This window comes from Pseudophryne corroboree, chromosome 7, assembly GCF_028390025.1.
Source record: "Pseudophryne corroboree isolate aPseCor3 chromosome 7, aPseCor3.hap2, whole genome shotgun sequence".
Classification (NCBI taxonomy): Eukaryota; Metazoa; Chordata; class Amphibia; order Anura; family Myobatrachidae; genus Pseudophryne; species Pseudophryne corroboree.
In genome coordinates this window covers 513225066-513238194 of record NC_086450.1, presented here as the reverse complement: position 1 = coordinate 513238194, position 13129 = coordinate 513225066, and the positions used below count along the sequence as shown (strand labels likewise).

Here is a 13129-nt window from a genome sequence, read left to right as displayed (position 1 = left end):
CTGCTACCTCTCCGTTATCCCCCGTCACACTGTACCTCACTTACCACCCTGCTACCCCTCCGTTATCCCCGTCACACTGTACCTCACTTACCACCCTGCTACCCCTCCGTTATCCCCATCACACTGTACCTCAGTTACCACCCTGCTACCCCTCCATTATCCCCGTCACACTGTACCTCACTTACCACCCTGCTACCCCTCCATTATACCCCGTCACACTGTACCTCACTTACCACCCTGCTACCCCTCCGTTATCCCCCGTCACACTGTACCTCACTTACCACCCTGCTACCCCTCCATTATCCCCCGTCACACTGTACCTCACTTACCACCCTGCTACCCCTCCGTTATCCCCCGTCACACTGTACCTCACTTACCACCCTGCTACCCCTCCGTTATCCCCGTCACACTGTACCTCACTTACCACCCTGCTACCCCTCCGTTATCCCCGTCACACTGTACATCACTTACCACCCTGCTACCCCTCCGTTATCCCCCGTCACACTGTACCTCACTTACCACCCTGCTACCCCTCCGTTATCCCCCGTCACACTGTACCTCACTTACCACCCTGCTACCCCTCCGTTATCCCCCGTCACACTGTACCTCACTTACCACCCTGCTACCCCTCCGTTATCCCCCGTCACACTGTACCTCACTTACCACCCTGCTACCCCTCCGTTATCCCCGTCACCCTGCTACCCCTCCGTTATCCCCCGTCACACTGTACCTCACTTACCACCCTGCTACCCTCCTTTATCCCCGTCACACTGTACCTCACTTACCACCCTGCTCTCCCTCCATTATCCCCCGTCACACTGTACATCACTTACCACCCTGCTACCCCTCCATTATACCCCGTCACACTGTACCTCACTTACCACCCTGCTACCCCTCCATTATCCCCAGTCACACTGTACCTCACTTACCACCCTGCTACCCCTCCGTTATCCCCCGTCACACTGTACCTCACTTACCACCCTGCTACCCCTCCATTATCCCCCGTCACACTGTACATCACTTACCACCCTGCTACCCCTCCGTTATCCCCGTCACACTGTACCTCACTTACCACCCTGCTACCCCTCCGTTATCCCCGTCACACTGTACCTCACTTACCACCCTGCTACCTCTCCGTTATCCCCGTCACACTGTACCTCACTTACCACCCTGCTACCTCTCCGTTATCCCCATCACACTGTACCTCACTTACCACCCTGCTACCCCTCCATTATCCCCGTCACACTGTACCTCACTTACCACCCTGCTACCCCTCCATTATACCCCGTCACACTGTACCTCACTTACCACCCTGCTACCCCTCCGTTATCCCCCGTCACACTGTACCTCACTTACCACCCTGCTACCCCTCCGTTATCCCCGTCACACTGTACCTCACTTACCACCCTGCTACCCCTCCGTTATCCCCCGTCACACTGTACCTCACTTACCACCCTGCTACCCTCCTTTATCCCCATCACACTGTACATCACTTACCACCCTGCTACCCCTCCATTATACCCCGTCACACTGTACCTCACTTACCACCCTGCTACCCCTCCATTATCCCCAGTCACACTGTACCTCACTTACCACCCTGCTACCCCTCCGTTATCCCCCGTCACACTGTACCTCACTTACCACCCTGCTACCCCTCCATTATCCCCCGTCACACTGTACATCACTTACCACCCTGCTACCCCTCCGTTATCCCCGTCACACTGTACCTCACTTACCACCCTGCTACCCCTCCGTTATCCCCGTCACACTGTACCTCACTTACCACCCTGCTACCTCTCCGTTATCCCCGTCACACTGTACCTCACTTACCACCCTGCTACCCCTCCGTTATCCCCCGTCACACTGTACCTCACTTACCACCCTGCTACCCCTCCATTATCCCCGTCACACTGTACCTCACTTACCACCCTGCTACCCCTCCATTATACCCCGTCACACTGTACCTCACTTACCACCCTGCTACCCCTCCGTTATCCCCCGTCACACTGTACCTCACTTACCACCCTGCTACCCCTCCGTTATCCCCGTCACACTGTACCTCACTTACCACCCTGCTACCCCTCCGTTATCCCCGTCACACTGTACCTCACTTACCACCCTGCTACCTCTCCGTTATCCCCGTCACACTGTACCTCACTTACCACCCTGCTACCTCTCCGTTATCCCCATCACACTGTACCTCACTTACCACCCTGCTACCCCTCCATTATCCCCGTCACACTGTACCTCACTTACCACCCTGCTACCCCTCCATTATACCCCGTCACACTGTACCTCACTTACCACCCTGCTACCCCTCCGTTATCCCCCGTCACACTGTACCTCACTTACCACCCTGCCACCCTTGCGGTATCATTGGGCCTTTCCCAGTATGCAGTCTGTAAGCGCTAGGGGTCCAGGGCCGGTGGCAATGTTCTGTTCTTAGCTGGTGCAGTGTCATCATACTATACGCCATGTTCTATCCCATGTTCCCTCCCATCATACTGTTGCTACTGGTAACCGTCTCCTATAGTGACCGCTGCATGTCCTCACACACAGGACTGGCTGACACGGTACGGTTACCTGCCGCTCCCGGATCCCTACTCCGCTCAGCAGCAGACATTGGACGGACTGATAAAAGCGGTGAAGACGATGCAGAGATTCGCTGGTCTGAGGGAAACAGGGGAGCTGGGTAAGTGATGACAGAGAGAACGTGGACTATACCATGACCCTGGGACTCAGAGGTTGTCCTCCGCCCTCACTGGTGCCCTAAGTAGTCTCTCCTCTCGCTGCCAGATGACCAGACTGTCGCCATGATGCACAGACCTCGCTGCTCTCTCCCTGACGTCATTACAACACCGGAGGGACGCCGCAGAAAGCGATTTGCTTTGAGTGGGGCGGTGTGGCAGAAGAGTCACCTGACCTGGAGGTATGTTGCGTCCTGGGGGGTAACTGGAATTGTGATACTCAACCAACAACAACGCACATCATCTACAAAAATGATCTAGAACTTGGGTTGGGATCCCTTATTGATCCTTCATTTAATCCTCAGCCCCCACCCCAGTAGTTGCTTAACTGGAAGTGTCCAGGAGCGGCCTCCACAGAAAAGTCTTCAGGTGCAAAATATTAAATGTCCAGGTCCAGAACGTCATCCCCCAGCTCTGGTGACGATGTGCCCCAGTCCTGGGCAGATCAGCTGGTTACACTGTAAAGGGAGAGCACGAGAGCTGCATCCCCAGCCGTGGTGACACTGAGGACAGGGAGAGGTAACGTGAGAGTGGACACTGAGGACAGGGAGAGGTAACGTGAGGGGACACTGAGGACAGGGAGAGGAAATGCTTGAGAACACACTGAGAACAGGGAGAGGTAAAGATTGAGGAGACACTGAAGACAGGGAGAGGTACCAGTTGAGGAGACACTGAGGACAGGGAGAGGTAACGCGAGAGGAGACACTGAGGACAGGGAGAGGTAACGCGAGAGGAGACACTGAGGACAGGGAGAGGTAACGCGAGAGGCGACACTGAGGACAGGGAGGGGTAACATGAGAGGAGACACTGAGGACAGGAGAGGTAACATAAGAGGAGAGACTGAGGACAGGGAGAGGTAACACTGAGGAAAGGGAGAGGTAACGTGAGAGGAGACACTGAGGATATGGAGAGGTAACACGAGAGGGGACACTGAGGACAGGGAGAGGTAACGTGAGAGGAGACACTGAGGACAGGGAAAGGTAATGTGAGAGGAGACACTGAGGATACGGAGAGGTAACACGAGAGAAGACAATGAGGACAGGGAGAGGTAACGTGAGAGGAGACACTGAGGACAGGGAGAGGTAATGTGAGAGGAGACACTGAGGATACGGAGAGGTAACACGAGAGAAGACAATGAGGACAGGGAGAGGTAATGTGAGAGGAGACACTGAGGATAGGGAGAGGTAATGTGAGAGGGGACACTGAGGACAGGGAGAGGTAATGTGAGAGGAGACACTGAGGATAGGGAGAGGTAATGTGAGAGGGGACACTGAGGACAGGGAGAGGTAATGTGAGAGGAGACACTGAGGATAGGGAGAGGTAATGTGAGAGGGGACACTGAGGACAGGGAGAGGTAACATGAGAGGAGACACTGAGGACAGGGAGAGGTAACGTGAGAGGGGACACTGAGGACAGGGAGAGGTAATGTGAGAGTGGACACTGCAGACAGGGAGAGGTAACGTGAGAGAGAACACTGGGGACAGGGAGAGGTAACATGAGAGGAGACACTGAGGAAAGAGAGACGTAACATGAAAGGGGACACTGAGGACAGGGAGAGGTAACGCGAGAGTAGACACTGAGGACAAGGAGAGGTACTGTGAGAGTAGACACTGAGGACAGGGAGAGGTACTGTGAGAGTAGACACTTAGGACAGGGAGAGGTACTGTGAGAGTAGACACTGAGGACAGGGAGAGGTAACATGAGAGGAGACACTGAGGACAGGGAGAGGAAACGGTTGAGAACACACTGAGGACAGGGAGAGGTAAAGAGTGAGGAGACACTGAGGACAGGGAGAGGTACCGGTTGAGGAGACACTGAGGACAGGGAGAGGTAACGCGAGAGGAGACACTGAGGACAGGGAGAGGTAACACGAGAGAAGACACTGAGGACAGGGAGAGGTAACGCGAGAGGAGACACTGAGGACAGGGAGAGGTAACGTGAGAGGAGACACTGAGGACAGGGAGAGGTAACGTGAGAGGAGACACTGAAGACAGGGAGAGGTAACACGAGAGAAGACACTGAAGACAGGGAGAGGTACCGGTTGAGGAGACACTGAGGACAGGGAGAGGTAACACAAGAGGAGACACTGAGGACAGGGAGAGGTAACACGAGAGAAGACACTGAGGACAGGGAGAGGTACCGGTTGAGAAGACACTGAGGACAGGGAAAGGTAACGCGAGAGAAGACACTGAGGACAGGGAGAGGTAATGTGAGAGGAGACACTGAGGATATGGAGAGGTAACACGAGAGAAGACAATGAGGACAGGGAGAGGTAACGTGAGAGGAGACACTGAGGATAGGGAGAGGTAACGTGAGAGGGGACACTGAGGACAGGGAGAGGTAACGTGAGAGGAGACACTGAGGACAGGGAGAGGTAACGTGAGAGGGGACACTGAGGACAAAGAGAGGTAATGTGAGAGTGGACACTGCGGACAGGGAGAGGTAACGTGAGAGGGAACACTGGGGACAGGGGGAGGTAACATGAGAGGAGACACTGAGGAAAGAGAGACGTAACATGAGAGGGGACACTGAGGACAGGGAGAGGTAACGCGAGAGTAGACACTGAGGACAGGGAGAGGTAACGCGAGAGTAGACACTGAGGACAGGGAGAGGTAACATGAGAGGAGACACTGAGGACAGGGAGAGGAAACGGTTGAGAACACACTGAGGACAGGGAGAGGAAACGGTTGAGAACACACTGAGGACAGGGAGAGGTAAATATTGAGGAGACACTGAGGACAGGGAGAGTTACCAGTTGAGGAGACACTGAGGACAGGGATAGGTAACGCGAGAGGAGACACGGAGGACAGGGAGAGAAGACACGAGAGAAGACACTGAGGACAGGGAGAGGTAACGCGAGAGGGGACACTGAGGACAGGGAGAGGTAACATGAGAGGAGACACTGAGGACAAGGAGAGGAAACGGTTGAGGAGACACTGAGGACAGGGAGAGGTAAAGATTGAGGAGACACTGAGGACAGGGAGAGGTACCGGTTGAGGAGACACTGAGGACAGGGAGAGGTAATGCGAGAGAAGACACTGAGGACAGGGAGAGGTAACAGTTGAGGAAACACTGAGGACAGGGAGAGGTAACAGTTGAGGAGACACTGAGGACAGGGAGAGGTAACGCGAGAGGAGACACTGAGGACAGGGAGAGGTAACGTGAGAGGGGACACTGAGGACAGGGAGAGGTAACATGAGAGGAGACACTGAGGACAGGGAGAGGAAACGGTTGAGGAGACACTGAGGACAGGGAGAGGTAAAGATTGAGGAGACACTGAGGACAGGGAGAGGTACCGGTTGAGGAGACACTGAGGACAGGGAGAGGTAACGCGAGAGAAGACACTGAGGACAGGGAGAGGTAACAGTTGAGGAAACACTGAGGACAGGGAGAGGTAACAGTTGAGGAGACACTGAGGACAGGGAGAGGTAACGCGAGAGGAGACACTGGTGAAATATTAGTATTACATATTATTTACTTGTTACTTGTCTGTTGACCGATAAGTTGAAACATTGAAAAGCAGGTTGCTGTTTGAACATTTATTGCCGCATGCACATATCTAATCTAATCTATCTATCTATCTATCTATCTATCTATCTATCTATCTATCTATCTATCTATCTCTCCGGCAGGGTCCACAAGTTATCCACAGGATAACATTGGGATATGATGTAGCGACAGTGGATTGGCACCAAACGATCAAAGCTTTCAGCCTCCCAGCATGCAATGGGCACGTCCCTATATCCCTGCCTCCTGGCTCAGGCATATCAGTTTTTGTTTGGTACGGTAGGATTGGACCATAGTCTTGCTATTTTTTTTGAGTGATCTTTCTAAAAAGCGTCTTATATGTGCCTTACAAAGAGTCGCTCCAAAATCTCCCCGCTGGGTCACAACAACGTTTACCCACGAGTACAGTGCTGTTTCGGCGGGCGTCTGTGTCGGATATACTAGCAAGTCCTGCAGACATTACCAGGCTGTGGCAGGAGCACGGGGAGAAGGTAAGGCATCGGTTCCACTTAGTAGGGGAAACGTGAGGCGCAGCCGCACTGTTTCGGGATGGAGACTACTGAACAGTCACTAGGGTGCACCAGCGCTAGGCCTCAGGGATCATAGGCTCCAAGGGTAGTATGAGGCCGCGATCCCTAGGGTTGATGGTAGCAGTGGGGAGTAAGACGCTCCCTTGGTCGCCCCTCCCCCCAGTTCATGACCAGTTTCCCCCGAGTTTCCCGCCATGAACTGAGTTCCCGCTTCCGTCTGAGATGCTGTGTATCTAAAAGGACCCAGTCGCAGCATAGGCGGCTGTGTGACTGGTGCGTCAGTGTTCACTTGGGCGTCTGTGTTCTCTGTAGGCTCACAGTGCAATTGTGTACACTAATAGCGCCTGGATCCACTCAGTGTTCACTAACGTATTAATAGATCCTGGAAACGGGGTGAGTCTCCCTGTATCCCACTCTCCTGACCCGGGTGATACAGCACTAAGGTGGTCATTCCGAGTTGATCGCTCGTTATTTTTTTTTCGCAACGGAGCGATTAGTCGCTAATGCGCATGCGCAATGTCCGCAGTGCGACTGCGCCAAGTAAATTTGCTATTAAGTTAGGTATTATACTCACGGCATTACAAGGTTTTTTCTTCGTTCTGGTGATCGGAGTGTGATTGACAGGAAGTGGGTGTTTCTGGGCGGAAACTGGCCGTTTTATGGGAGTGTGTGAAAAAACGCTGCCGTTTCTGGGAAAAACGTGGGAGTGTCTGAAGAAACGGGGGAGTGTCTGGGCGAACGCTGGGTGTGCTTGTGATGTCAAACCAGGAACGAAACTGACTGAACTGATCGCAGTGGCAGAGTAAGTCTCGAGCTACTCAGAAACTGCTAAGAACTGTCTATTCGCAAATCTGCTAATCTTTCGTTCGCAAATCTACTATGCTAAGATTCACTCCCAGTAGGCGGCGGCTTAGCGTGTGCAAAGCTGCTAAAAGTAGCTTGCGAGCGAACAACTCGGAATGAGGGCCTAAGTCTCTATCTGCCTTGCGTACGAGTAGTTGGATAAGTGCCTTATGCATATGAGTCTGATAACTATGACTGTTGTCTTCTTTTGCTGTGCAACTGAATACGGTTAAATCCTATATAAGGTAATGCAGTAATATGTTTCTCCTACATACTTGAAATGTATCTGTAGTTGATTATGTGCTCATATTGCTTATTATACTAATGTATATCCTGTGACTGATTGCTAGTGTGATTGCTGACTTTACTATAATTCTGTCAGTTTTCTGTGTACTCCGATCCTCAATGCTGGTGCACAGCAGGGAGGGATCAGATTGTATGTCACTTTAACAAATTTTAAAGTGATTGCAGTCACAAATTGTGTAGTTAACACTGTACAGGTGTGTGATTTATTAATCATATCTAAGAGAGGCACGGGTAAGGAGTATATACTCTCCATAGCAGCACCAACACTCATTTCATGTTTGTCTTGCAAAGCTGGGTTAGGCTCTCAGCATCTGGTTCAAAATGGATTATGTGCAAATTGTTTTAACTTTCACCAAAGCCTGAACCCCATGGGCTACCTTTGCACAGACATTATCCAGTTTAGCTGAGCGGATAATGTCAGCTCCTAAACCAGGGATAGGTTACACTATTAAACCTTACATGCAACATTCTACCTGGGGTTTATTACATCCAGCACAGGAATCATCAGCCTCTCAACAAAAACAGGCTGAAAGGCCGGTGGTCAGTAAATCACATAGACATGAAACAACATCTTCATAGTCTACACATGTTTCAGATGAGGACTCGTCGGATGATGAGAACTCATCGCACTCTGGGTCTGCATACAGAGACGAGGAGGAAGGCCTCAGCTCAGTGAATGTATCTGAGCTAATTGCTGCTATGAAAGCCATTCTATCCTTAGAGGAGTTAGCAGAGCCTTTGTTAAAATCTAAGGCACCTGTGTTTAAACGTCCCAAAACAGTTAGGACTGAGTTTCCTGGGTCTGAACAGCTGACGGAAATTATGCAAGAGGCTTGGGTTACGCTCAGTAAGAAGTTTAGAATTCCAAAGAAATGGAATTCCAATTATCCTCTTCCGGCTGGGGACTGTTTAAAAAGTGAGTTGGCTGCCAAAGTAGATATGCATGTCATTCGATTGGTGCGAAAATCTACATTACCTCTGCCTTCAACATCATTAAATGATGTCACGGATAGGAAAATAGATGGTTTTCTAAAAAAACATTTTCTCCTTGTCTGGGGCAATTGTAAGACCAGCCATGGCTTCAGCCTGGATGGCAAAAGCAGTGGCAGCCTGGGCGGATGCATTGGAGGATGATCTTTCAATGGCATCTAGAGAGCAAAAATCCCATACTGCACATATCAAACAGGCGGCTATTTTTATGGAAGAAGCAGATATGGGTACAATTGCCTCTCAGGCATCAGCCTCAGCAGTAGCAGCTCGCAGAGCGGTTTGGCTTTGTATATGGAAAGCTGACTCAGAATCCAAGAAGGTTCTGGAGTCTTTGCCTTTTACTGGAGATAATCTTTTTGGTAAAGAATTAGACAGTATTTTGGAGTCAGAAGCAGACTTCAAGAAAGAGAAGTTTCCTTCCACACACAAATTCAAGCCTAGATTTCCAGCTTTTCTGCCCTTTTGAACTCATGGAAAAGCAAAGGGAAAGGGTTATGGCAAACGGTATCAATCTGACAAGTCTGGTAAGACTAAAAAGCATTGGGCTACCAGAAGACTGGCTTCCAAATCAGAAGATAAGCCATCAGCCTGATGGTTCGGGCCTCCACCTGGGGGACCCTAGGGTGGGAGGTAGACTACTTCAGTTTGCACAGATCTGGCAGCAGGCTACCACAGATGCCTGGGTGCAAGAAGCGGTATCTCACGGTTATGTGTTTGCTGTCGAGAAACACCCTCCTCAAAGGTTTTTTTTTTTTTTTACCAGCCGTCTTCTGTAGAAACAAAAGCCAGGGCTTTGCAAGAGGCAGTTCAGAAGTTGCTTCAATCAGGAGTGATAATTCCAATTCCTCCTGCACAACGAGGACAAGGTTTTTATTCCAACCTCTTTCTAGTACAGAAGCCAAATGGGTCGTTCCGGCCCATACTCAATCTCAAAGTGCTGAACAAGTACATTTTGGTGCCTTGGTTTCATATGGAGACTTTACGTTCCATTATTTTGGCCATGGAGCCGGACGATTTTGTGGTATCCCTGGATATTCTTTTTTTTAAATCAAGTACTTTTTTATTTGGTTTTTTGACATTTATACATAACTCAAAACAAACATCAGCATTCTATTGACTGTAACAATTGCCATCAATAAAAATTATATATGTTAAAGTTCAACATGTAGTGTGCGTCAATTATATTCACTTAAGGTTTCTTATCAAACGATATCTATGTAAAGAAGGACTAGGTGTCCAGTGTCGGTCTGGCCAGCCTTGTGCTGCACCAGCGGTCCCACCTCTCTGTAAATTGAGAGGAGGAACCCCTTATCCTATACATATATCTCTCGTGTCGTATTACTGAATTTACTAACGCCCTCCACTGCTCCACCCTAGGCATGTCAGCTGAGAACCAAACCCTGGCAATGACAACCCTCGCCAGCGTAGTAAGACACAGGACATACTTGTACAATACCACAGAGTGTGTTTCCTCAAGATCTAATCCAAACAGGCATAGGCCGGGGTCCAATACGGGGAGGGATGGGGCAGTCATGGTTATATCGCCCCATACCTTACACCAGAAAAGGGAAATTGCAGGGCAGTCCCATAACAAATGCCAGAATCCGGCATCGGTCTCCCGGCATCTGGGGCAGCAAGCGTTATCTCTAAGACCAGCCCTCTGCATAGTGACAGGAGTTCGATACACCCTGTGCAGAATGTAGAAAAAGACTTGTTTATATCGTATACATGGCGTAGTATATTTAATGGAGCCCAGGATCTGGATCCACTGCTCCTGGGATAGAGGTCCCAAATCAGTCTCCCATTTGATGCGAAGTGTATTCAAATGATCATGACCATATTTGTTATTCAAAGCAGTATATATGACAGATATTTTTCCCCTTCGACTAAGAGAGGTGAGCAACGACTTAACGGGTGAATCTGCAATTGGAGGTGGGCCATGAGGAAACTGGGTCTGCACAGCGTGTCTAAGTTGAAAGTACCGAAACAAGGCAGTGTTAGGTATATCAAATTCGAGTTTCAATTGCTGAAAAGACTTGAGCACTCCATCTTGGTAGAGTTGTTTTAGAGATATTACACCTTTAGTTATCCAAATATTATCTGGAGATATCTTGTACAGCTCTGAATACGTACTATTAAACCATAGCGGAGTATTGGCGTCTTGCCCCTCCCAATCATATAGAATATGTGCATAGCGCCAGATTAGCAAGGCTTGGCGTAACAAGGGAGGCAAACCAGAAGCCGCACGGCCAGAAAGAAGGAGTTGAAGAGGAGAAAAGGAGAAAGCAGGAGAGCACCTCGCCCGCTCAGCCAGAAGACCCCCCATTGTTGGATCCAAGGAATCTCCAGTCCATTCACCAAGCTGGGACATTTGTGCTGCTACGTAATATAGTCTCAGATTGGGAAGACTCGCACCCCCCGAGAGTTGTGATCTACTCAGCGTTTTAATAGAGACTCTTGCTGGTTTATTACCCCATATAAATGAGGACATAACGCCCTCAATTACAGTGAAGACTTTTTTCGGGAGGTAGACCGGAGAGTTATGTAGGGCATATAGGAACTTTGGCTGCATTATCATTTTGAATAAATTAACCCGACCCAGGATAGACAGTGGTAGCTTTTTCCAGCTATGAGCCCTTTCTTTAAATGACATCGTAATGGGGTCGATATTTTGGGCCACATAACTACGTGCCATAGGGGTGATCCAGATACCCAAGTATTTAAACCGCAGCGTCCACTGCAAGGGGTACGCCCCCCGGGTATTTTCAGGGAGAAAACCAGACAAGGGAAAAATATGCGATTTATCCCAGTTGATCAGTAAACCAGAAAATACTCCAAATTCCTCCACTACCCGCAGCAAAGCCTGCAAGGAGTCCTCAGAGTCCTGCAAGAAAAGGAGCATATCGTCTGCATACAGGGCCACAACATCCACATGATCCCCAACCTTAATACCCCTAATCTCGTCATTAGATCGCAGCAAGGCGGCCAACGGTTCCACGGCAACAGCGAACAGCGCAGGGGATAGGGGGCAACCCTGTCGAGTGCCCCTCCCCAACGCAAACATCTCCGACGTGAAACCATTGGCCGTCACACGGGCCACAGGCAAAAAATACAATAACTGGAGAAATTTAATAAAACGAGGGCCAAAAGCAAACTTCTCCAGTACCCCCCATAAATATGTCCACTCCACTGAGTCGAATGCTTTGGCTGCATCCAGAGACACCACCACCGCATCCAACTCCCCCAGATCACGCCTCTGCAAATGACAAAACAGTCTACGTAAATTTTGGGCAGTTGATTTACCTGGCATAAATCCCGTCTGGTCCGGGTGAATGATTGTTGTAATAACTAAGTTCAATCTAGATGCCAAGATCTTTGCTAGTATCTTGACATCCGTATTGAGGAGGGAAATAGGTCTGTAAGATTCGGGGCGTAGGGGGTCTTTCCCCGGTTTCAGCAAGACAATTATATTTGCCTCGGCCATAGAGCGAGGGAGAGTCCCGCCCTCCAGCAATAGGTCGAACAATTGTAAAAGATAAGGGGCAAAAAAGCTGCTAAATTTCTTATAGACTTCACCCGGAAGTCCATCACAACCCGGTGCCTTAGACGCTGGGAGGGACAGGATCGCAGCGTTCACCTCCTCCAGAGTAATTGGTGCATCTAGAGCCCCAGAGTCTTCCCGGGACAGACAGGGCAAATCCAACCGAGCCAAATAGTCCCTCAATTGATCATTGGAGTAAGTGGCTCGGGATGTATATAGCGAGGAATAGTAACTACGAAATGTCTCAGACACCGCCGAGCCAGAGTAACACATTTGGCTGTCAGAGTTCCTCACACATTGAATCATTGTTCTAGTAGATTCTGACCGAGCCAGAAAAGCTAAATAACTGCCATTCATCTCCGCCTGAAAATAGTGTGCATGTCCCGCAAAAAGGAGTCTACGCCTGGACTTCTCAAATAAGCAATCGGACCACTCTCCTTGTGCGTCTCGCCACAACAGTTCATCAGAACGTAAATGGGTAGCTATATATTGGGATTCCAATTGCTGGCATAGGGCCTCCGGTATCCCTGGATATTCAGGATGCTTATCTACATCTTCTTATAGCACTGTCCCATCAGCGCTATCTCAGGTTTGCTATCGACCAACAACATTTTCAGTTTCAGGCCCTACCATTTGAACTGGCCACCAAAATTATGGTGGTAATA

At 49.9% G+C, this 13129-nt stretch overlaps 1 protein-coding gene across 1 annotated transcript in view; it reads left to right on the top strand.

Moving 5' to 3' along the window:
- The window catches only part of MMP25 (matrix metallopeptidase 25), a 99566-nt gene that overhangs the window by 10712 nt on the left and 75725 nt on the right, over positions 1-13129 (top strand). Inside the window, exons 2-3 of the mRNA XM_063935471.1 lie at positions 2560-2692; positions 2797-2929. Of these exons, the coding sequence (XP_063791541.1) occupies positions 2560-2692; positions 2797-2929 (266 nt within the window). The remainder of the gene's footprint in view (positions 1-2559; positions 2693-2796; positions 2930-13129) is intronic.